General features: G+C 41.9%; 1 protein-coding gene across 1 annotated transcript in view; it reads right to left on the reverse strand.

The window, feature by feature from the left end:
* Window positions 1–1260: 1260 nt before the first annotated feature.
* The window catches only part of ATP9A (ATPase phospholipid transporting 9A), a 63051-nt gene continuing 37927 nt past the window's right edge, over window positions 1261–26384 (reverse strand). Inside the window, exons 15-28 of the mRNA XM_086760746.1 lie at window positions 24890–25051; window positions 19579–19671; window positions 18677–18760; window positions 17648–17818; window positions 15618–15716; window positions 15218–15307; window positions 14966–15110; window positions 14385–14449; window positions 13446–13601; window positions 12006–12070; window positions 10665–10773; window positions 9320–9377; window positions 7219–7422; window positions 1261–6002 (exon numbers count right to left, since the gene is read on the reverse strand). Coding sequence (XP_086616872.1) covers window positions 5866–6002; window positions 7219–7422; window positions 9320–9377; window positions 10665–10773; window positions 12006–12070; window positions 13446–13601; window positions 14385–14449; window positions 14966–15110; window positions 15218–15307; window positions 15618–15716; window positions 17648–17818; window positions 18677–18760; window positions 19579–19671; window positions 24890–25051 — 1638 coding nt within the window. The 3' untranslated portion in view covers window positions 1261–5865. The remainder of the gene's footprint in view (window positions 6003–7218; window positions 7423–9319; window positions 9378–10664; window positions 10774–12005; window positions 12071–13445; window positions 13602–14384; window positions 14450–14965; window positions 15111–15217; window positions 15308–15617; window positions 15717–17647; window positions 17819–18676; window positions 18761–19578; window positions 19672–24889; window positions 25052–26384) is intronic.

Consider the following 26384-nt stretch of genomic DNA (forward strand, 5'->3'; position numbering starts at 1 on the left):
CGAAGTCTGTTACTGTAATTTCTGGAGCCTACAGCATTCATTTGATGTGTGCAAACATCACAAAAATTGTTTCTTTAATATTTGCATTAGCTATTTTATACAAAAAAAGTTCATCATGAACAAGGTGAAGATGCTGGCACCTGCATCCTGTAGAACCTAAAAGAAAATCTTTAATAAATGTTTAGTGATCTGAGGGACAGTTTATCACGGCTTTAGTGAAATAGTCTCCAAAGTTAGAGATTTACTTTATCCTATTCTATTTTTTTTTGTTGTTGTTTGTTGTTGCTTTGGTTTGGTTTTTGAGAGCGTTTATTGCTCTATTACATTTTCAGTAGAGAAGTACCATGGTGTGCTCTTAATCAATGTTACTGAAGTTTCCTCCGTTGAGAACATTCAGTGTTGAACTCCTGCCTCTCACCCAGAAGCGGGGCAGCCAGCCCCAGCCGTGGGACTGCCGCTGTGCCGAGCCATTACTTAATCAAACATTCAAGTGATGAGAATATTTCAAAAATAGCTGTTCCTAGTGCTACTGCATCATTGCTTTTCCAAGGGCAGCATATATATGTTTCAAATGAAAGACTTTCACGGCAGTGGGTACCAGCAGGAACGACTATCTTCTCCCTAGAAAAACTGCAAGGACAATTTGTCCAGAACCTTCCTGAATGAGCTGTTTCTTGAAACTGAATTTACGAATTACAGGGTTTGTCTAAAATCCTTGGGACAGTTGGGTACTCTGGGACGACCTGGTTGTAGAAAAGGCAGCAGCAAAGCGGGAGCCTGGGGGAGAAGTCCCACCTGGCAGTCACAGCAGCCAGGTACCCTCGCTGGGGCGAGCCGGAGCAGCGGCAGGACGGCAGCAGCCCACGCCCAGGAGCAGCTTCTGTGCTCCACGCGGAGCTAATCCACACTGTTAGATTGCAATGACGACTTGCAGAAAGCAATCTTGCAAGAAGTCACTAATAAAGCGAAGGGCAGCAAAAGCTTACACCAAAACTTTAGAACCAATCGATCACACTCCCCACCCCACCTCCCCATTAAGACGGTTAGAAAATTGTTTATAACAAAGAAATTAATGAAGCAGTCTACACTGATCAGCAGAAAGTACTGACCATTTCCTTGGATAAGGATTTCCCACACAGCCAAGTTGAAGGGCCACAACACAACTTAACTTATGTACTTACAATTTTGTCAAAATACATCTTGGACTGATCACGCCAGGACTAACTCAGGTGCATCACACATGGTTGTATACGGATGAAGTAAAGAAGTTGCATAAAATTTATTTTTCCATCTTGTTTTACAACATTCCCTTTTAAGTTTTTCCACAGCTGCAACACGTAACTCCACAGAACAATAAATAACTGGCATTCATATTTCTCTTGAATCAAGAGTATTTACACGTTTAACCAGATGACAGGTACAAAACATCGGCATCACAGTAAATATCAGTTTGACACCAGAATCCACTTTCCCAATTAAAAATTAAATTAACTTAACATTTCTTTTTAACAATTAAAAATGTTCTGAAAGGCATTAATTACACAAGTTGTAGTAGGCAGTAGTAATGGACCATATTGGCAAAGCTGTAGAACCCAGGATTTCATGCAAATTAAAGAGTTAATTAACTATGAAATAACCAATAATAAACAAAGCAAAAAAAAAAAAATCAAACCAGCCCATCCAGCTCATGCTGAAGATTTTAGTGGGCACTGGACTGGCCCCAGCAACTGTGGAGATGAGTCAAACCCCATCCCAACAGCTCTGTGCAAAGCACTTGTGACAGCGAGCTGCATGCAACAGTAGTTCACAAAGCTGGTTTATAGCACTGCTTGTGCAAACTAAGGATTTACAATGCATCAGATGGTGCAGCAGCTCTCTTCAAAAGATAAAGCCAAAAGACAAGCTTCAGGGATTCACACATCTAACTCTCTGGGGCTCCCTGACAAACTCAGCTCAACTACAGCAAAATTTCCCTCAGCCATTGCAGAGGATGAGAGAGTTTGTCACGGCGTTTGCGATAGTTCAGCCCACCACAGAAAAACAACGCCTTTGGTGCTGCTCAGTTCGGTCCAGCCACAGCTGTAGCTCTCAGCACGCAGCTCTCAACACCAAGGATGTCACTCATCACTCCCCAGCCCAGTTCTGATAAGATCCTGCACAGATTTAAGCTGCTGCTGTTGAATAAAGGACATTGCATTTCAATTGCACTGTGAGCTGAGCAAAACAGACGTGCAAAGATAACCAGGACAAGCTCTACGGAGGTAACAGAAAGCTAAATGGAAAAAAAAAACAAACCAAAAACGAAGCGGGTTGTGACACACCTGGAATTACTGCAGAGATGCAAGAAGAGAACAGTGCACATCACAAAACCTCCATAACCAACCACAGCACGGAGCGTCGGCTTCCCTAACGCAGCCATGGGAAGCAAGAGCACGCTGTGGGACACACGCCGCCACCCTGCAGCATCACTTGGAGCACTGCCCCAAAGCACAGCAGTTATATGAACTGCTGCAGCACATAAACCACAACAAAAAAGAGGAATAGGAAGAATACTAAGTAAGGCCACAAACAAGATACTACATAGAAGAAGAAAACAATGCTGCACTCCCAATAAGCACAAATTATGAGCATACTAGAGGAAAAAGATTAAATTTCCAGCAGAGAATCCATTTATTCAAATGTACAGTAAGTATGAACATATGTATTAAACTTTGCTTTTAAAAACATTTTTAAAAATAACTTAAGAGAAATAGATTGCAGACATAAAGTGCTAAACTTGAAAAACACAACAATCACTCATCTTTCCTGCTCTTTGTTAGATGGCAGTCTTAATTTTCTGATTGCTTTAAAAAAACCGCATTGTATACCCAGACAGAAGTGACTTCCTGGATTTACAACCTTGTGCAAAAAAAACTAGCTGCAAAGGAATATAACTTGCACCCCAAAACACAGTTACAGATTACTATCGACTCCACTAAATATGTGTTCCTTATTAAAGTTACGATTCAGTAAATATAACCAAAATCACAATTCATTCCCTTTTCTTGGTGTAGGCTAATATTTTGCAAATATGGTCCACTCAGTGTAAACTGTATTGACTTCAGGAAACAGTGAATTCTACCATACATACGTCTCAAATATTTACATACAGTAGCATGGCACTGTTATTCTCGCAGGACATGTAACTACTAACAGACACTAGATAGGGACAGGGCTTCACAAAGATGTGCACTGCCATGTGTTTGCCAAGGGGCAAGAGGGACTTCTCAGTCGCAAGAAGCTGCCAAAAGAAATTCTTGATTCTTGTATTTCAGTCAGCATTTGATTTAAGCAGACTTGGGACTCCAGAACACCCACATGGCCAACACTGTCCAGAAGCTGTAGCAAGTCACGATAAAGACAACGTTAAGTATCTTTTTGGCAAAGTGGCATAATTCACAGAAGGTTGTTAGCCCAGCTCCCCCACAAATGGGCTGTTCAGGCATTGCTTTTCCTCCATGAGACACAGCACTGAAGGGTTGGACTCCTAGGGCCCTTCCCAACAGGAACATGTGTGTCAAATAGGTAGAAAGGTATATTACTATTCTTTTTAGAAAGAACAAAAAAAAAAAAAAAAAGAAAAAAAAAGAAGAAGAGGAAGAAGAGAAGGGAAAAAAAGAAAAAAAAAAGAAGACAATTTTTTCAAAATATTATGAAAAGGTGAATACTAAGAATTATCTTTCCTTAGCCAGGAGGTTGTTTCTAAAGGTGATTGCTATGTATCGGGAATTCAGACAAGAGCCTACTCAGAAGACTGGCACAAAAGAGAAAACAGCAAGTTAGATTAAAGAGCATTTGCAGTTATTCCTGAAGGAATTTTGAAACACAATTTTCAAATTAAGAGAGTTTCCCTCCCATGAAAAAACAAGGTCATATGGACTTGCACCTTCCTCTCACCCTGAGCCACATGTATTATGAAGCACATCCCAGTTTTTCTCCAAATCTTCTGGAACTTGCTTTCCCAGCTCTTTGAATATTTACTCACAGGAACTGAGAGCAAAAGAAGGCAGGTCAGGTTGTGCAAAACATTCCCCGGAGCAATTACCACAAACTGACCACACAAGCCACAGCTATCTTAGATCTGAAAATTCAAGATGCACCACTATGGGTCAACACAGACGCCAGCCCTCCTTTTAAAACACCACTCCCATTTTCCACTGATTTTCACACCAGACCTCTTAATACAGCATTGTGCTCCTCGCGACAGTGAATGCCTGTAGCAATGGCAGCAGAAGCTGGCAGTCCATTAAAGAGGTTCAGCATGGCACAGAGACGACCAGGGAGCCTCTGTTCCTTGCACCAGTGCAGTTGTCCTGACCTGGAAGGGCGGTCTTGAGAGAGAAGAAGGGAGCTCAGGCTCTGGGCTCCGCCGTTCCTGGTCCCTCCACGCAGCTGACCAACAATGGCACCAAGCAGTGCCAGCTCCAACAGTGTTTTTTATGATGTGGGAACGAGACCACAAGCAACTAATTTAGCACAGACTAAACAGCCATTAGATGAGACGGCTGCCACTAAAGGCTCATCCACGTTTGATGCACGGACCCAATGGTAAAAGGTTCCCGTAACTCTGTCATTCTCCTGAGCAGCCTAAGTAGGTGTTGCTCTCTCCACAGTATTATAGTGAGGGCCAATGCTTATTATCAAAACAGAACTCATTGAGTTTAATTTTTGAAAATCAAAAATAAGGAAGTACATTTGCTCTGTACACTTAACACCTTTGTAAGAACCCCACTCCTGCCTCTGTGATTCAAGTTTGGTTTTCAGAGCAAAGCAAGCACAAGGTTCTCAAAAATGACCTCTCTGCAGGGAGTGTGTCATGAACAACATCCACCTAGGAGTGCCTCAGCTTATTTGCAGCTCATCTTCGCTGTTTCACCCAACAGGAAACAGATTTTGTGTAGCTGTGAGGAGTAGCGGCTCTGTGACCTCTCTTTCAGTCTCCAGGGATTCAAGACATGTCTGCCACATTGTCTGCAGAACAGTACGAGTCTCTTCTCACGTTGTCGACATATTTCAAGTCTGATCAACTGCATATTTCTTTTCCAAGGAGGATTTGCTTTAGTTTAGATAATTTTCTCCTATACAAATAAATACAGGGTAAAGCTATTATGTCACCAGCTCCTTCTAACAGGAAGCACAAAAGCTAAACAAAAGCGAATTTCTTCATTTTGGACTACATTTCTCCTTATTTATCAATGGCTGGATACCTCAAAAATCACTAGGCTGACCACATTTCAATGGAAGGAAAATCTCAAACACTCAGAATCTCAAGTGTACATAGATCCGACATGCTGGAGCCCCACTATGGAAACAGCATGCCGTAAATCAGGAATCCACTGTCAGCAGTATAGTGCATCACTTACATTAAGGGATTTCCAAGATGTAAAAAAGAATGTAACTACTTGAATAAAAAAGATAAATATATAAAACAACATTACACAATGCAAGGAACAGCACAGATATTTTAAAAAGTAACTTAGATTCATCCAATGTAAATTCCAAGGTGAGTTAGCAGCTTTCAGATTACTTTTAACCATGCATGAGAAACCATCTTCATCACAGTTACGCGCGTTTGACCCAAGTTAAGTTGAACAAAAGGGACAAAAACTGGATGAACTAACAAGTGCCTCTGCCCTCAAAACTCCCTTTTATCGTTAGGTTTCCGCTCACGGCAGTTGTGAAGTCTTTTTCAATAAAGCAGCATGTAACAGAGATTACCACATGATCCTTATGCAAATATTGGACGTATTCGTTACAGTAACAACTACATGATTTTGTCTCTCAGCCGCGTGCAATATTTGTCTCTGGTGCACAAGGAGAGCAGCCCTAGGACGTGAGCTTCGAATAGCTTGGAGGAGAAAACCTTCGTCTCAGGTACTTCAGGACATAGAGGGGAAGACAGCTCACCAGAGTGATGACAGTGACTTTCCACAAGAACGACAAAGTAGCAATGAAGTACACATCTGTAAAAAAGGAGTACAGAGTCAATGAAGATGGAAAGTACGTTCTTTAAGAAGTGCAGAAAAGCAATTCAATCTACCAACACTTCTTAAACAACCTCATCTTCTCCACATGGAAGTTTAAAGCTTATACGATCCCCGGTTCCTCACTCTTCTGCCCTTCTCTTCCCCAAAAGATGCAGCTTTCTGCACAGTACATTTCAATAAAGCATGCAACTCCTCACAGCCAAGTGCCCATACACACCCCATGTGAAACAGGGGTATCCATCTCCTGGCAATACTAAGCTTCCTTTAAATGGACTACTTGTGTTCTGACTCTGGGAGCTACCTTCTGCTACTTTGCCGGTACTCCAGCAAACGCATCTCTTGACTCAGTTATAATACCCCAGAATCATCGCAAAAATAGTTGAAGCATCGTTCAGAATGGAGCTGGTATACCCATATGCAAGAGACACAGATCTAGCCCATGGGGGAAGTTACACTCATTGTCTTCAGAGTTAGCAAAGAGCTTTATGGAAGAAGCAGTGACATCTTGTGGCTCCTGAACAAAAACTGGAACAAGCCCTGTGGCTCTGATATTTGCAATTCAACAGCTACTGAGGGAATCAGGACTTCCTCACCATTTTTCCTTAAAATCAGGGAAGAGGATTGGCTCTGTTCGGGGGGGGGGGGGGGGGAGGAGAGGAAAAAAAAAAAAAAAAAAAAAAAAAAAGAACAAAGCACCCCCTCAAACCAACAACAAAAAACCCCAAACAAACAAAAAACCCCAAACCCACAAGAAAAGGGTCCCACTGCCTTAGTGAAGCAGATAAGATAAGGTTTTAGGAGGCAGCTACTTCACTCTGTTAAAGGATTAAATCTTTCAACCCAACAACAGAGGCTCAAATTTTTAGACTCAAGTTCCATTCTTATATGGAAATAAAGACCACTATTGCACAACAGCTGATGCATGGTGGAGCTCTGAAAGCAAGGATCAGAGTCACTGAGCAGCGCACAGTTTACTGACCACCTTTTCTCCTCCAGCATTTTGCTATGAGGAGGAACTGTAAAATGTCTTTTAAGTGCCTTCAAATCAAACAGAGCTTATTCTGGTCAGAAGCACTGACACTGTAATTACGTTGGCTTCATCAACAGCCTTTAAGCTCAATTCAGGTCTTTACAGTCCTGTTACTATTCAAGTCATAAACCAACTGTTTGGAGAAAAGGCATTTAACCTTACCAATAAACTCATGTAAGAAGACCAGAGAAGCTATGTAGCAGGAGAGACTGAGTAGCTCAGCCACTATCATGAGCCAATGCCACGTCTGGATTGTCAACGCCACCATCAGTAACTCGGTGAGAATCAGGGATGTGAAGGAAATGGCCACAATGTGGACAAACTCTGATTCAAAGAGGAGGAGTGCTCCATACATGATGATGCTACCTGCAAGGGAATGGAACATTGGGGTATTTTATTCAAACACCAGTCTAAGCTCTAAAATCCACTGCTAGGTCCTGGAAAGGCTGAAACATTGTTATGTCTTGAGACTGTTTTTCATGAAACCTGATGAATGTAATGACCATGAATCGGTTACTATTTAGGAGACAGAACTGATGAGAAGACAGGGAAAAGTTACAGCAGAGGTGCCCAGACTGTTATAACAGTCTATCATATCCATAGACACACGGAGATAGGAAATTAACGCACACTATTTTGGCAGCTGGAGATTTCTAACATCACAAAACTCCATCCTCCCAGAAAGCAGTTTGTCACTGCTCAGAAGCTAAAAGATATCAAATACTTCTAAAACCTGCTGCAATGCCTCAGTGCCCAGATGGAAGCAAGGTGTTGAAAGGCTCAGTGGATACAAGTTAGGCTCTCTTTGCGCTACTTTGGCCAACTTCCCTCCCCTTCACACTTCCCCCTAAAAGTGCACTGTTCGTGATGCATTGTTTCGTGCTCCGACTCTGGCTAGCCAGGGAATGCTCACAACACCCTGCACGGCCACCTGCACAAATAACTCATGTTAGCAGCATGAGTAATCCGCACCAACATCCATCACACTAGGCTAGTTTCGGAAGGGAAAACCTGCAAGTGACCGGAGCTCGAGCCACAAAGCTCAAATCCAGCTGTGAACTTTCCAAAATTTAGGACTGCTCAAGTTTTCAGTCAGGCTCATCTCTGCTAGCAACTAGCCCAATTGTTTGGCCTGCTGTTTTCTAGTTATTTAGCACATCAGAAGTGAGGTCACTTTAACCAAATATTGTAACCAGATAGTGGTCTTAGCTCAAGAAGAAATCTTTCCCTCGATGCATCACCCTCCAGCTTCAGCTTTCCACCACTTGTGAGTTTTCTATAAATGCTTTGGCTTTACCATCACATTTGTAGAGCATCAGAAGACCATTATCCCTGTTGTAGATTTCGGGAGATAATGCCAAGAGAGCCTTGGCATTCTTGGTTTCACTCCCTACCGAGGATGGTAAGATCAATTAAATCAGTAAGAATTAGCTGCTTATTTTGGCACATTTATTCTGACTTGTGTTGATAAAGGAGTTTTGTAAAAGAAGAATTTTTGTCACAGAATCATATAGCTTTAGCTTTAAAGGTCCATGTTATTTACATGTTATCCATGATTCCCTCATTAACACTTACAGAAAGTATTTGAGTTTGAGGTTACCTGACAAAAAAAAGACAAACTGAAAGAAAACACCTTCTTAGACACATACCCCAATTACTACATCCACTTTTGGAAGACAGAGGCATTGTAACTAAGGCATTTGCTTAACTGTTTTAGCAGCCTAATTAGAGTGTAAGGGATATGATCAAGAAGCTGAGCTCTACTCCAGTCCTTCATTTCAGATGGCTATGAAGTAACCAGAACTATTGCCACTTCTAACAGACAGGGTTTAGGTAAAATACACAAAGCTACAAGTCCTGTATTTTGCAAGCTGACTTAATAACCTGTATAATCCATCGGTTTGAAAACCTTTTTCAAAAGAAGGGAAGAGTCACAAATTCTACTTTACAGATGGAGCAATTAAAGCACTGAAAGGAGCTTGCACAAAATTACAAAGGATGGTCCCAATGGGAAAAGGCACAATGCTTTGAACATCTACACCATTGCCTACTGGCTTGACCAGTTGCTGCCAATATTTAGGTTTAGATAATTTCTTCCTTTGGTAATGCTGCCAAAATTTTCCATGGCAAAGAAAAAAAATAAATCATTATCCCAAGGATGCATTGCTAAATTCATTTCATGCCTTACTTAACTTCCTGCAATACAAAAGATTACCGTACTCATTAAAACATCTAAAGGCACAAGCAGAAGTTGATTTCTTACCTTGATAGATGCTTATTAAGACCCATATTAAAAATGTTTTGTATGACAACGGTCGTCCCTAGGAAGAGGAAACAAAAAAAAAGGACAAAGCTCCGTTGGGTTTTCTTTTAGGAACATTCACTTACAGATCAACCTAGCAATTAATAAGAGAGAATTGGAAAAAAAAAAAAAAAAAAACAATCACCCCACCAAAATAAATCAACCAACCCTGGCATGCTATCTCTTTATTCTCACTTTTTACAAAGTGTGAAGGAGGCCTGGGACTGTGGAAGCTCACTGCTTGCATGGTACAGTACAACCTCTTCCTTACTGCACACACAATTAATACAAAGCTGTCTCATGAGTTTAGTCATTGTACTCCAAAATATGTGTGTATACACATATATATGAACATACTAATATTGTGTTTCTAGACACACACACACACACAAATCACCATCATATTGAAGGCAGATAGGTTTTTTAAAAAAGGCATCTCCAGCCAACACAGCTATACCAGTACAAAAAACTCCCCTATGTTTAGACCAGGCCTAAGGATGGCTGGAGAATTAGTGGTTTATGACATAAGAGACAACATACAAGTGAAACCAGATGGAGACTTATTCAGGCTGTTGGAAAAACAGGCTTTGCTTCTGAGAGTATCTGTTTAACAGAAATCCTTGAGGAAAAGGATCTCTTGAAGACTCAGTCCACCCTTTCCTTCAATTAAGAAAGATGTTCCCAGTCTGCATACTCCAGTTATTCAAAATATTTTCCAAGAAAACTTTAAAAAAAAGGAACCTAAGACAAGATTTACCTTCCTAATATTTCTGTGGTAAACAACAAATAAAGTTTTCTTTGTCTAAGGAGAAGGACCTGACTTTCATGCTAAAGCTACAAAAGTGGCACAGCAACCAAACCTTTAGGTCCCTTTAGGTCATCCTCAGTGCAAATTTCTGTTTAAGAAACTATGTGATAACCACCTCTCTCCATAAAATGAGCATATCCCTTCCCCCCAGTCCCTTTTCTGGCTTCAGGATAGTGCCAAATCCCCAACAATTTCTCTTTCCCTTTATTTTGGAACAAATTGGTAATATTAAATCCTTCGAATTTCCCACAGAATGAAACTTCTACTTCCCCAGCCGTTTTTAATAAATTGCATTTCATGTAGCATTTAATAACAAACTGCCAGGAAGTCTGCTTGTATCTACTAATTCAAATGTGCCTTTAAAACAATTTTGCTTGAAAATGCATGATAAAGTTCTGGATCTATTGATAGTATATTTGACTTCACACATTTAGAGCGTTTCAGATCAAGACAGGGTCTTGCCTTAAACCAAAACAGATAATTAAGAGTGTCCCATACCTTAAGAAGATCTTTGTAGAGCTCTGGGTACAACATTGCAACTTCAGATTTAACATCCTTGTCCAGGACTAGAGAAAACACCGGAAACATTGTGTAAATTGTGGAGTACCTGGGAAGAAGGTAGAGGACCAGCCAATTATCTAAGGTGCAGATAAGCCAACAGAAATGTTAGCGTTCAGAAAGGAAATACAGTATCCTTGAAGTGCCAAATGACATGCATGTTATAAAAACTTGCAAATGCAACACACCAGAGTTTTGCATATAGGAAAAACCTGTAGGATTTGCTTTTTGAATGACTTTTGATTAGAAACACTCATACACATGAACGGCTCAAGTATTGCAATTGGTGTTACAGGGTTACTAATGGAGGCAAGGACAGACCTGTCCCCACCTCAAAGTTTGCTCTACAGTAGAGGCTGGAGCCTGTTTGCACCAGAAGGCAATCGAGATGAAGTTGCTGTTAGTTTTGTAATTATGTACTCCAAAGTCTATAAAGCCATGGGATTACAAATGTGATCCCAGCATATTTTAGACAGGAACTGATTCCTCTTGTTAAAGAGGTTGGGTTGTCCTCCCTTTCTGACACTGTCAGGAGTGGGGCACTGGCTCCCACTGCTGCGCAGGCACCAGAGCATAATGATTGTCCCTCTGCTTTTTACTAGGATTGAAGGAGTGCTTCCTGGAGGATGGCTTGCTTCTCACATTCTGAATGTCACAAATCGTCCTTTTGGAAAGGCTTCTAGACGTACCCGTCCTGCCTTGGTGGCTTTACTCAGCGCCGAGGAGCAGAAAGGGGACAAGGACAACATCTATTTTCTGAAGAAGTGTTTCAAAACATGAAGAGTGGAGATGTGCATGCCTTGCATGTTAATTAGCCCAAATCTGTTCATTATGAAGAAAGGCTGAGAGAGCTGGGGTTGTTCAGCCTGGAGAAGAGAAGGCTCCAGGGAGACCTTATAGCAGCCTTCCAGTATTTAAAGGGGGCTGATAAGAGAGATGGGGAGAAACTCTTTAGCAGGGCCTGTTGCGATAGGACAAGGAGTAATGGTTTTAAACTAAAAGAGGGTAGATTTAGATTAGACATAAGGAAGAAATTTCTTTACACTGAGGATGGTAGAACACTGGAACAGGTCGCCCAGAGAGGTGGTGGATGCCCCATCCCTGGAAACATTCAAGGCCAGCTTGGCTGGGGCTCTGAGCAACCTGATCTGGTTGGAGATGGCCCTGCTCCTTGCAGGGGGGCTGGACTAGATGCCCTTTGAAAGTTCCTTAAAACCCAAACCATTCTACCATTCTATGTTTATGCACAGGTTTTCCATACTGTAAAAAGTGAGCTCTTACCCAATGATGAGAAAGCCTTGGTAGAGAGGAACTGAAGCAAAGTAAAATACTGATGAGAAAACAGCCTAGAAAAGAAAAGAAATATGCTTTTCAGGTGTCAGAAACTGCAGTAAAAGTAACAGCTTAAAAACATACTCTATTCAAAGTGGAATGTACTTGCAGTGGGTTCTCAAAATTCCTGAAATGGAGACAGAAGAATGTAATGTCAACCCTTTTTATTCCTACGCAAATCTTGGCTATATTTAATAGCAAACACTGGAGAGCTGGGCTTGGAAAACTTTTCGTAATGTAGTTCCACAGAAAAGAACATAAAGAGTTTCCTCCAAAGCCCACTGGTTTGATCAAAGTCATCCAGATGTGAAGGGCAGGTGCATACTTATTCATGCCTAGATGATGCCTTCACAACATAAAGAGTTAACACCCTCCAATACAAACTCCAAAGGCTTCAAGATTTTTTTTTTTTTGTCAGAAGTTATGGGTTTGTTTTCCATTCTAGCTGCAGAGTAAGCTACTATCCCTTGCGTTTGAACCTTTTGCCTCTATGCATCCCTCTCCAATGTGTTTATTCTAAAAAGTGGAGTGGGCAGAACCAGTCATCTCAAAAATATGAAGTATTTTATTTTCAAAAAGCTTAGTATTTTTAAGGAATATATCAGTACACTATGGTCTGGAAATGCAACTCTCAGAGTAACCTCTGTCCTTAATTGTAACTTTCACTCAAGTCACCACAGCTAAGAATGGAATTTGGCTCATGAACTCTTAAAATCTCTTTCAACTCTCCCTGCCAACTGGCAATTGCATTTTTGTCACACTGAGAGTCGGCACACATGAACAATGTACATTTTGTGAATACCAAGTCTGTTTCTAAGGTTCCCTTTGAAATGAAGAACAGACCGCCTCCACGTTGCTGCAGCAAGCACTTGGGAAGGTTAATACGTGCTTCAGCAGCCTTTGCGGCACGGCTCCTGCCAACACTCCGCAGCACACCAGACAGAGCTTTCAGTAACCTCATCAGGGTCTGAGCCAGGTCCTCCTCAGTTGCTTAACTTTGGTCTCACTATTTGAAGGTCTTGCTTAAAACACACCTAAAAAGAAGTGCGCTTACTCAGTAGAGATCTTCCTTAAGAGCAGTGCCCTGCTTCAGATTTTCAGTACTTCCTAGCATTGCTAAACGACAGCAAAGAAATGCTGCATCACAGCAATGCTTTCTAAGGTAGAATAGTAGAATAGTGTTTGTCCAATTTTGGAGAAGTTGCCAATGTTCGTCCAATACCAGGAACCTTCTTACGTGTTTTCACACCCAAGTAACAACCTCAAATTCCAACCCATTAAAATTTTTGGGAGAATAAAGTTGCATCCAAAATGAAACGTAGAACCTTTACTTTAGGATTTTGGTTTTTCACTTCTCCATTAGAAAAACCCTCATGACAGTCCATTTACCTGCATTGTACTGATGCACAAGCTTCTGTGGATAACAAACTGACTGAGTGCTGCAGACCGTTTGTAACTGTTCCTTCCATGCACCATCAATAAACGACCCAGATGTTTAAACTGAGTGATAGAGAAATCGGCTGCAAGTGATGCCTGTTTTCCTTCCTGTGTACAACAGCAAGTAAAAGCATAATGAGATCACTTCATTACTGGAAACAAAGAAATATCATATAATTATTTAGTTATCACTGACAGAATTTCCAAGAAAATTTGCAATACATTAGGTGGGGGAGAGTATTACCTCAGCACTTCTGCCTTCCACCGTGGCTTTTAAGCAAGAGCAAAAATAAGAGAATTCCCATTTGAACCCTGGCCTCCAATTCTAAGTAACCCTCTGGATTATGATTCACAACACACATGTTAACGTGACACTCATATCAAGTCAGTTTTGAACATGAATTTTCAGTCTCAAAAGTTCACTCAATTTTAATGTTTTGGCTCACTGCAAGCACAGTCTTTCCACTGCCGCCAAATCCAGTCGTGTCGCTCCAAGCAGCTCCATATGCAGCAACCAGAGCTCTAACCCAGAGTTTGCTTTCTAAACTAATATAACCAGTTTTCAATTGTACATGTAGGGTGTGTATGTTACCAGAGTAATTACAACTCCAGCATTTGGAGCATCTACACGTGATCAAAAACCCCCAAACTAGCCATGATGATCCAAATTCAGGGAATCTGCCAAGAACCAAATAATGAACTTGAACTGTGTTGAACAGTAGTCTCCTTTCCAGACAAATTATTTTTCAGGATAAGGCTACTGGTCTGATGATTATTCTTGTGAAGCTTCTCACTTTCTTGCACAAATTTCTGAGGATTCATTTAAGCATTAGTTGTCAACTAGCTTCTGAATTGCCATAGGTAGTCTTATTGAAGATGAGGTAATCTCACCTTTCCTTCAACTCCAACACCACAGTCAGCCTCCTGAATCATGCTAACATCATTTCCTCCATCACCTGTGGGTCAGAGCACAAACGACATCAGTAGTTAAGCAGCAGAGGCAACTTGCAACTCCACCAAAAGGATTGGCACCAGACTGTAATACTAGAAAAAACACTGAACCCTATCAACAAAAGCAGAATTTTAAATAGAAAAATGGGAATTTAAATTCTTTAAGAAGCTTTTTTTTTATAGATGCACAGGAATTCAAGACCACTGATGACTTTATCTGGCTTATACGTGTACCATTATACCTACAATGCTGAAATAAAGCTCATGGATTAACAATGGCACTTCATCTGATCTTGTTCAAGCTCTGTTCTGCAAAGATACCGCCCCAAATATTTATGAGTAGTTTGTCACTGAAGTTTCCATATGCAAAAAATTCATCTTTTCAGTCACCCCGCAAAACACTGTTCCCTAACTCAGCATTTCCAGGTGTCACAAGATGACATGGGGATCATTTGCTCAAAAGAAGAAAAAAAACAGAGACACCATCCTACATGGTGTCTCCTCCCTAACTAGTCCCTTACCTACTGCACAGGTGAGTTTGCCGGTCCTTTCCTGGAGCAATCGCACAATCTGGGCCTTCTGCGTCGGAGCGCATCTGCAGCACACGACAGCCGGGCACTGGCAAGCCAGCTCCATGAACTCATACTCATAGTATTTCAGACACACCTAATTTACAGAGATCAGAAGCGTCACCAATGTTTGTGCTATGAAAGTTTATTCAGCCACAGTGTTTTGGGGCTGTTCCTGAACAGCCTGAGGCATTTGGAGCCTACCTCCAGCGAGTCGCCAGAAATAACAAGAGCACAGTCGTGTTTCCGACGGAAGGCGTTCAGCTCTAGATGGGCTTCTCCACGGTTAGTCACCTGGGGGAAAAGATGGCAACTGAGGAAGGGTTTGTTTCACTGGGGTGAAAAAAAACCAAACAAACAAGTCTCAGAGGGTGCAAAAGTAATACCAACCGACAGCACACTTAGTTACTCAGAGCACATAGATAAACAAAAGCTCAAGGGATAGAAAGCTGGGTTAAAAGAATAAAAATATTCTGGAATATTTTAAAGTATATTTATTAAATAAAAATATGCTGGAAAACAGTTGTAATCTCAGCATTCCTCCAGTCCCAGAATTCGGGGTCCCAAACAAGTCTTGACAGAGAGGAGGTTGGGTGTTACTCACTAGTCTGAATATATGGATGTCCTGTGTCCGTGTCACCAAATGTGCATTCTTGGCTGTACACGTGGCTGTCTCTAACTTATCCCCTGTCAGCATCCACACCTAAAATCCAAATATTTAATGTATTAAATACAAAACTTAACAATGACATCTGCAGGACATCTATAAGTACCACCTGCCAGTTCAGGCACCTAAAAAGACTGTTAGAATATATATAAAAATTATTTTTCTAGAAAACCCCTATCTTAAAACATACAAGAAAATTCTCACAGATGAAAGAAAGTGAAACTTTTTAAGAGCCTGAAATGCAAAAGAAGATACAAACTATGTATAATGTTTTTCCTGCCTGCAATATTTCAAGATTCTGCTGACAGACCCACAAAATGCAAGCTAAAGAATGTGTACGCGTGTGTTAATGTGTCCCACCCCACCTATTTCTTGTATGCTGAAATAAGTGGGCCCTGCTACAGAAAGATCCCTCATGGCCCTGCCTGAAATGTGGATGATGCAACTGGGGTTAGCTCACTGCTGATGTGTGCGTCTGGAACAGACTAAGTTGGTTGGTTGGTTGGGTTTTTTTTTTAATTTTTTTTTTTTTTCTTAAATATACACTGCTGCTTTTATTCTGTGCTGGCGAAGGGGAGCATTAGAAAGCAACGTCAGCAGCAATACTCAGCAGCAATACCCTGTTATAATCTGGTAGGGAAATCCCTCAACAGTGTAAATGTATCAGAGTTTGTTTTTATCCACTGGTGTTTTTATTCTTTCAAGACACTCCCCAAGAATATTTAACAAAACTTAAAATTGAAACAAAACAAAACAAAAAAAAAAAACACAAAAAGACTCACTTATTTGTTTAATAATCTGAGGTTGGAAGAACATTTGATCTTAACACATGGTGGTTCTTGTAACGAATTACAAGACTGCCTTCACTCTTGATTTACTTCTTGATGCCCTAACGAACACAGCATTGCAAGGAGTGCTTGGCAGTGCTGCACTTGCCGTGCAATGACACACTCCACACCCCAACACCAACTCCGACCAAGGTGAAGAGAAAAAATGAAACTGCTTTGGAATAACCAGCCTGGACTATGCCACATGGGGAGAAAGCCACAATGCTGCTAAGGAGCTTTGTCTAATTCTGCTCATCTCACCTCTCCCCTGGAGTACCAGTAGTTTACAAGGATGGCTCCAAACACAAAGCGCTTCTGTAAGCCTGTCCCAAGCCTTGAATTCCACTTCCCACCTAAACCCCAAACACACAGCCCTGCTTTGGATTCACAGCATGGCTCAACATTTTTGCTCACTTTGTTACGTAAAGCACAGAAGCCACAACCAGAACCTTTTACCTACTTTTCTTGCCCAAATCTGAACGTTTAGTCCATTTTTTTTTTCCCCTTTTGCAAGTCTGGGATCTGACTGACAAGTTTTCAGAGAGAGAAACTAAGCAGGCATCATGCCGGTTCCCTCACCACTGAGCACAGCTCAAACTGTGGGTGTCTGAGTCTCAGACAAGACTCAGTGGAGAAAACTGGAAAAAAAAGTGTGCAGTCCCTGATTCTCTTGGCTCAGACCCCCTCTAGTGGCTACTGAAAATGTATATTCACAGCCCAGGGCTTCAACCGTAACACGGGAGTTTGTGCACTAAAGACCAAACACATCCAAACCAGTCTTGTTTCACCCAACCACCTGAAAGAAACAATTGCCCAAAAGTCTCCTGTAGTCACCCTCCTGCCTACGGACTCGGTTTCTCTACAGAAGGAGCCAGAGCATGTTAGGGGAAGAACAGCACAAAAGGTGACCTGCTTTCATGTGTTTAGTTAACATTTACTATTTCCAGCATGTTCTGTTCCCAAAGCGATGTTTGAAAAAATGCATCGGCAGCCTCACTGTTCCCCCTCGCAAAGGGCACCTGGTGAAACGTTTACCTGGACAGGGTCCCCAAACTGTCTTAATTTACTGCCCGTAGGACAGTGCCACATACTCCAGAGGGTCTAGATGTTCCTGCTAGGAGTAACACTAGTTAGACAGACCTTAATGCCAGCATTTCTCAGCGTCTCCAGAGTGGGTCTGACATCTGTCTGCAGCTGATCCTCCACGCCAGTGAGACACAGCAGCTCCATCTCCATTTCCAGGCTCTCGATGACCGTGGCTACCTTCAGGGAGCGGTCGTGCACACTTAGCTTCGCCTGGACATAGCGTGCCTGAGGACAGAGAAAACACAGCCGCAGTCACCCACACAGCCAGCCCGCATTTTTGTGGAACACAGGGTTAACCAGCTAACCTCCCCCTGTTAACGGTCATTCAGGGATGCCACCTGTAACGGCTTGCGAACACAAGATGTGCGTTACAGAATAAACCGGAAAATATTTCAGGAAGTTTTTGTTGTTTTGTCCCTGTCCCATTGCAGCCGGGTAGCGTGGTGCACAGCGCATGCTTGCGCACACAGATGCGCAGCAGCTACTGACGTGACACCTGCAGAAACCCTGGAAGGGACTCTCCCACCACAGGTCCAACCACGGCTTCTGCAACTAACACATCTATAAACGAGGGTAATAGAGAACCCCAGGCATTTCCACTATCGTAACTACACAGCTCTCCACATTTTGCCTGTCTGAGGTAAGCAAATGTGTGTAGAGACTCATCTACCAAACCCTACACACAAAGTCTGTGTTTCCTTGAAGCCCAGTGGGGTTATATTCCAGTTGTTTGTAGTTTCCCTGGATGTCGGAATGCAACAATGAAAACTAAAAGTCAACACATTTCCCCACACAAACAAAACTTGTCTAACAAATGATGAATATTTGCAGAATTTGTAATCACAAAAGATTGTAAGGCAGGATTCAGGAACTGTTTTGGCAGGTCCTGGCTGGCCTCCAGTTTCATACATATCACTTAAAGCCACTGATTAAAAGAACAGCAAGACATTGAAGAATGACAATTATAGCAAAAGGAGTTGGGAGATGAGAGGCGGCATTATCATGAGAGGTCTGTGAGAATCACCTCGGTGACTGTTTGTTTAAAAACAAAGCATAAAAAAAAAATAAAAATAAAAAACTTACTTCAAAGTCTTGATACTGCTCTTCTGTCAGAGACTTCTTGGCTACAACAAGAACCCTCAGGCCTTCCCGAGCCATGTTACCACACTGGAAAGAAGTACCACATTGTAAACCATAAACTGCGTCTCAAGTAAGATGACTTATGCACAGCATTGCAGAGATGGCAACGTAAGATAGCAGGTTAAGAAAATAACTGTCACATTTGAGCAACTCCAGCGAGTCTATAACATCTGATAAAGTGCATGATAAACATGAGAGGAAAAAAAGGAGATCTGCAATGGTTTGTAATCTATCCCAGCGATCAGAAACAAAAATGTCCTCTCTGCTATATCAGTGCGGCAAAAACAATCTCATTGATCTCATTTTCTCGAAGTAAGACGACACAAGCCTTTGGATTTGAAGACTTGGCATCTTTGGCCATAAACTCTTTAAAATAAGACCAAGATATTATTTTTCTTTGAACACCAGAGGTTGGAGATGGGGAGAATCAGTAACTGAAGCTACTGCTACAAATTCTGTGTCAACATTACTACTAACCTGGCAAACACATCCCAACAGTTTTGAAACTAGATCTTTCAGTCTTACATAAATCCAAATAGAGGATCAAGCCCAGGACAAATCTGGTGATCCTGAGTGGCAATCAGTTTTGAGAAAAAAACATTTGATTTACAGGACTTATTCTGTACTAAATATGTGGAACTAGCCAAACGACTTCCTTGATACTGCTTATACATTTGACTGAAGACTAACCCAATGAATTGTCAAAATCAGTGACCTTCTGGCTCGCAGATGTCTTAGCAGTTATGTCCACCCTGCCACACTGACAGGCTTTGGCATGCATTGCCCTGGAAGGAGAAAAACACTCGCACAAGAAACTCTCGGTAGGTAGGAGAGATGGCCCGTACCTCCTCTTCCAGCCAGTCGTTGTACTGCACGATGCCAGCCATCACCACATCAGCCCCCTTCATGTAGAAGGTGATCTCTCCTGTTGATTCATCCTGCAGATAAGAAATAGAAGAGTCTAAGTTGGGCCAATATTAGCATATTTGGCTAAGTGATGAGCCAAATCACTCCAACAAGCTAAGTGATGAGTTTTCGGCACAACAGTCACACAGATGTCTGCACTGGGTCAGGCTGAAGGTCCATCTGGCTCTGCGTCTTGTCTCAGGGCCAAGAGGAGATGCCTGTTCAATTGCAACTTGGTTACTCACAGTAGGAATTAATGATTTAGACAAGGATGATCAACTTTTTAATCAGCAACACGTGATCTCCATGCAGACACCTCTCAATCCCGACCGCGTGTGCCTTTGGAATAACCTCTAGACCTCATTCTGAAAATTTATTTCATACTTACCTGAAACAATAAAACAGATGCATAAAGCTTAACAGAGTAAAAATCACTCGCATTTACCGGCTCTGTTACATTATATAGCATAGGATAATTAAAGTTTAGGCTTGCCACAGAAAGGTTAGATTGCTGCCTGCCTTATCTGATCTAAGTAATTTGTAGGCTGCAAGCAAAGCATATTTACATTATCACAAATTAAAAAAATCCCTTCTAACCAGGCAGATACCTAAGGAGGTCACAGCTATTAGTATTACAAGCTAATGGAAAGCCTGGCAATTTCCTCAAAGGAGACAAAACAATGAGTAAGGAACAAACTGCTCTGTAAACCAAGACAGCCACCAGGGATAGGGAGAAAATAAACTTAACATGCAAAACCAAAAAGCCCAGGAAAGTCTGGAAAGAGACAGTTGTGAATGAATGGGGAAAAGACTTTAGGGAAAAAAAGAAATGAAAGAAAAGCACAATAGACACATTTTCATTTTCACACTATTTAATACACATGTCTATGTCCTGTGGCACTGGCAAACAGAGCTTACATCCACAGAAAAACCAAACCAAAACAAACCACCAGCACCTGATGTGGATACCAAAAATGCAAGGAAAAGAAGTGTCTTTGCTAGGAAAACTGAGAAGTAGCCAAGGGTAAGAAAGCTCCTTTACTGAGCATTTTTGCCAAGCTCAGAGATATTCACAAGGAAAATTCTTATAATAAAGCTTAAGCATGGTTTTAAACGTCCTGACACATCCAGCCTTCAGACACCGATACCCACACATCCCAGATCCCCAAAGCAAAATGCGTGCCGCTCTACCAAAACAACTAAGATCTGCTTAAATAAAACACAATGCTTTTGGCAGTAGCCAAAGGTAAAGGTTTATCTATTAAATTATTTGATTAAAAAGTGTCTAACAACATCTCTGTAGGAAACTGAATAAAGACTCCATTTCCCGTGCTGCAAAACTGGCTTAAGATAGTTTAGATTTTTTGTCCAATATAAATACTGTATCAGCTATCTCCTTGCATTAGTCATTTCCTCTCACCAAGTTCAGTAGGAGGTTAGTGCGTTCTCATATTATGGTAAGATCACACTATAAATTTACACAGAGATTTGCCAGTTACATTGTTTTGGAGAGGCATCTTTTTCCACCGTGGTCTGACTCTGGCCACGGTTCAAAGGCTTCTTTCAATTCCAGATATGACAATAGCACTATCTTTGCTTTACAAGAAAGATCATTCCACATGGGTAAGGGGAAAAAAAAAAAAAAGCAAAGAAAAAGAAGAATGGAAAATATTGTGGTCAAACAAACAGGCCTTCTTTCAAGAAGAAGATAAGTCAGTAAACAGTACGGTGAAGAGTGGCTGCTTTGGCAGAACAAGACTTCTTAGAACTGAAGCAAATCAGCTACAGAAATGACAGTTGATCACAAGAAAACAAGAAGATACTGCCAAAAAAAAAAAAATCCCAAATGAGGCAACATTTGCTACTTGTTTTCAATATTAACTACTGCTTTATCTACTGAAAGCTACGTGTTGAAGGAGATCTTTTCACAGGAGCCAGAGCGGACAGGACCAGCAGGGGAGATGGGCGTCTCTGCCAAGGATTTCAGTAACAGCATTACTGGGCTGGACGCAGAGTGTACAGGAAGCCTGGCAAGATGATCACAATGGCTCCCGCTAGCTGAAAAAATTGCAGTTTATAAGAATGGGCAGTATCTGTATAGTTGAGCAGAAAAATATTACCATTCGAATTCCAGTCACTGCAACCCTGAGTGCAGTCTCATTCTGCAGCTTCTCTCTCCCTCTCCTCCCTGGCTGCTCACTGCATCTGTTGTTTTCTGGATCCTTCACGCTGCTCTCCCTCCCCTTATTTCTGTTTTTCAAACAAGCAGCACAGTTTTAGAAGATACAGTGAAGAGGTAAACACCCTGCAAGTTGTGGATCAAAACCAAACTGAGTGCCTACACACGTATACATCTAGGTTTAATAAAAGAAAATTTTACTTGACAACTAGCTATTTATAAACTCCTCTCTTTTTTTTTTAATGAAAAAGAAAACAATTATTGAAGATATTATTTCGGAGTATACAGCAACATGGCAAAGTAATACCCAGGCAGCCAGCACCTGCTACTCAAAACCTAATTCTGCACAGGGTATACAGTGAGCTGGTTTTAGTGGCTTAGTAGCAGCTCAATGACTGCAAAATAAAGACACTCAATTAAGAAGCCAAATAGAGAGGGGCCAGTAATTCCATTAAGAGTATTTGCAGTCAGGATCTGGGCCTGATGTTGCTCCCACTGACCACAAGTGGGAGTTTTGCTGGTTGTGGCAGCAGTAATATTCTAAATACAGAAATGCAAAACAGAAACCTTTTTCTTCCTAAAGGGGAAGAATATAGATAATAGATAATTTAAAAGTATCAAATCAGAGAGAAAAAAAAGATTACTCCTTTCCACTTAAACAAGAAAATTTCAGGGCATCCACTCCTCTGCTGAATATATAAACATAATTTAATGAAGAGTACCCTGGCTTCGATGGTTACCCGCTTCTTACACCTTTGACAAAGTAGCATCTCAGCAAAAGTTTGACCTACAGTAAGCAATGTGGAAGGAGGTTGCGTAATCCTCCCTCTTTTATCGCTAGTGTTTTTATTCTAGGTCTTGAAAAGGTTGCCTGAAGTCTCCACATCATTTTCACTATAAAAATAATTAATCTGAAGATTTTTCTCTTGCTGCATTTGAATGGATATGCACTACACTTGTTGCAGCTATCCCATGCAGCATGAGACCTTCACGGGAACACTGAGGACTGTGCAGGACTGTGTACATTCAAATGCATTCAGTCAGATCTCCAGATTCACAGATTTTACACACTGAATACTTTGTACAAGCTCAGCTTATCAGCCCATTTCAGCTAACATTCCTGCCCTTGGGCATGTTTTAATATTCCAAATCCTGGAACAGCTTGAAATACAAATTTGTCACCCCTGCACCGTACTGTGGTGTGTGATATGGAACTTAAAAGCAGCTCCTTGAGCAACAGGAGGTCCAGGTCCAAAATACTCAGGTAGAATAACACAAATACAGCCACGTGCACGACTTTTAATGATATTCTATCTGCACCAAACACAGTTTGTCCTTCATGACTTTGAGAAAATAATTATATGCACATACTACAGTTCCATCTTTATCACCAAACCTCTTGGTAACAGAAATACTGAAGCTCTCCTTAATATTTGTTGTTGTTGAATACAAGCACTGCATTGCTCCATTTTACATCATCCCTTCATGGTGCCATTTCTGACAGTGGCTGTGCTCTTCCAGGGGTCCAGAGAAGTTGAGATTTGTGAAGCTACCAAACATCAGCCAATAAAGCAAACCTAATTAATCTGCTATTGATGAGGCCCCCGTGTGCTATACTGATCCCGATTGCTTCCAACTAAAAACAAAGGCTACTCCTCCTACTGTTGTAACTTAAAATACATGAGGCAGAAGATATTTTTACATCCTATTTCCAGATGCCACAAAATAAACATGCAGCAACCCAGCTTTGCCACAAAGTAAAAAGAGGAGGCAAAAGGAAGGGGGCAGGGAGAAGCCCCACCAAACTTACCTATTGTCCCCACCCTAAATAACAAAGCTACAGATCCCATGAAACGATACAACAAATCATATCTTCCCCTGGATTATAGGTTTCATATTCCTGTTCTAGATTCCTGGTACCAATTATCTGTCTGTACTCTCAGATGTTTCAATTATCTCCAAAAGAAATATTCAAACTGCTTCACCTTGTTTGCTTTGCGGGCAAATGAAAGTGCCTTACCATGGCTGGGTTTTTTTATCTTACCAACACTGATTCTCTAGCACTGTCTTGAAAACTAATGTTGACAACGGCGACAACTGATCTCAACTGTTCTTAAACACCCACACTTTCTTCTTCTTTCTTTTTGAGGTATTTTTTTTCTGAGAGTCTGATCTTATATTGTATTTGTATATAAAACCACCAAGTTATACTTACAGTTTCAGCTGGGCACGTATTTAGCGTGTGCAGTGCCCGCTGCTGCTGATAAAGGTACTTGCACAAATGCACTCTTTTACCTTAACTCAGCTATTTTCAAACTCTGCTCAGGACACTGTGTTCTCCGCATAGCTGTGGGCCCTGTTAAACAGCTCAAAAAAAAACAACCTCCACAGTTTCCTGCAGCCACAAGTGCCTCCTCCTGCAGTGCAGTACTTCCATGGAGTCCGAGAGGAGTTTCGATGCCTGGCAGAGATCTAGGGAGCACTTTCACAAAACCACTAACAACATCGTCAAGTTATCTGTTGTGGCATCAGTTCAGGATCCCCTCCTTCCTTCCTGCTTGCTGCCATCTCCACGGGCAAGTTGTAATTCTTGTACCATCACAACTGCTTTGGAGACGCAGTGTAAGCTGGACCTGTGAACCTGTCACCGATGGCATGTGCACAAAACTGCATGGAGGAGCTGTATGGCAGAAACTCACCCCAGAGTACACAACAAATTAAAAATGTGAGTGGGATGGAGCAGCTGGAGGAAGCTGGAGCTTCGGAAGACACACACACCCCCTGAGTGCCTGAAGATCAGGCTCCTTTTTGAGGAGCAAGGTACCAAAGATCAACAAACTGAAGATGTCTGCAGCCACTACAGCACTTGCTGCCAAATACGGCCAAGGAAAAGGATGTATCACTGAACAAACCCAGCAGTGAGAGGCCAGTAGCTCAAAACAAAACCAGCTTATAGCCTGAGGTAGGACAGACTGCAAAACTCGGCCAAGAAGAACAGCAGAGCTGAGAGCAAAGGTTTTATACGTTTCACGTTGCGTTAGCAGGAGATTCACAAAGACAGAAGAGCTTACCCGAACGATGATCCCCATGCGCTTGCTCTCGTAAGTGAAGGGGAAGATCTGGAGGATGGTGAAGTTCAGGATGTGGCCACCCGGTGTCCTCAGCTGCACGGAGGACTGGTCTCTGCCCACCAGCGTTAAACCCACGCTCTCTGTCCACTGTACCAGGGCCACCTGAGGGGAGAAGGCCATGGTGAGGGCGAGCAGCCCACACAACGTCCCCTGAGGGGACAGCGGGTGAGGGCTGCAAAGAAGTTCAGGAGTCATCACTGGTGCTACAGAGTGGATCTCCCCATATACACAGGTACTCCTGTATGGCTCTTCCTAGCGGGCTCTTCCTGAAGTTAGAAGCATACCAACAGTATTTTCGGTGTCTGGGAAGCTCAGCTCCTGTCCGATTCAGGTGCCAGGCTGCCCTGGACTCTCGGCAGGAGCTGGTGGGCTCCCTGCGTTGGCCTGCCACATCCTGAAGGACAGCCCTTCAGCAAGGCCTGGCACAGGCACCCTCCACCCCGGCCTGGGGTGCCCAAACCTCTGCCTGGGCACATCAGGCTAGTCTCTTTACAGAACACTTACTTTTTGAATGCACTGTTTCCCAGCTTGCTGTTTATGAATTGAAGAATTCAAAACAATGCATTCACCCTGGATTTACAATATCTACACTAATGTAGAGCACATTAAAACATCATATTATAAAAGCAAACAAACAAACAAACTGATCTCTGTGTTACACTGTCCGTTTGGTAGTAACATTCATCAACAACTTCCAGCCTCTCTGCTGACCAGCAAGACAGCTGAGGGCTGGCTCACAGACACTTCTTAGCACAGAACCCCTTCTCCCCAAATACTAAAACAAAACAAAACCCAAAACAAACCCCAGATTTTTCAAGGCACACACCAGAACTCATTTAATTGAGCTTATGTAGGTATAGTTTTAATTGCAGATTCTAGTATTTAAGGACCTACAACACTGAATTCTTTACAAGCTTTCACTAGTTTACAACTAGAGCCATGACAGAAGACCAAAGCCTTTATTTTGCTTCCCTGACGTTACCCCAGAGTCCCCACCTCAGCTGACACATCCATCTAAGACTGAGCCTGCTGAGATACAGGGGTTTAACTCTAGAAGCTGTCTTGGCAGTAACAGATGGGAGCAGCAGCTGACATGAGCCCATATATCACTGGCCTCCAGAAAGGAACAAGGGATACTTTCTCCAAACAGACATGAAATACTGAAAGTATTTTACAGTGACGTTTTCAAAGGCATGAGAGTGCTGGGGACATGGTTGCTGCTGACTTGGAGGTTAATTATCCCTTGTGCCTTTCAGATTCTGCCTTTACTGCCTTAAGTGACCACAAATACCTTAGACAAAAAAGGAATTTATTTTGGGAAATCACATACACGAGATACAGATAAAAATGGAATCTATAAATACTTGCATTGAGTCAAGATTTTACTAGATTAATTGATACGGTTGGGTCTAATTGGAGTATCTTTTGTGAACTC

The sequence above is a fragment of the Chlamydotis macqueenii genome, chromosome 16 (genome assembly GCF_036417535.1).
Source record: "Chlamydotis macqueenii isolate bChlMac1 chromosome 16, bChlMac1.mat, whole genome shotgun sequence".
Lineage (NCBI taxonomy): Eukaryota > Metazoa > Chordata > Aves > Otidiformes > Otididae > Chlamydotis > Chlamydotis macqueenii.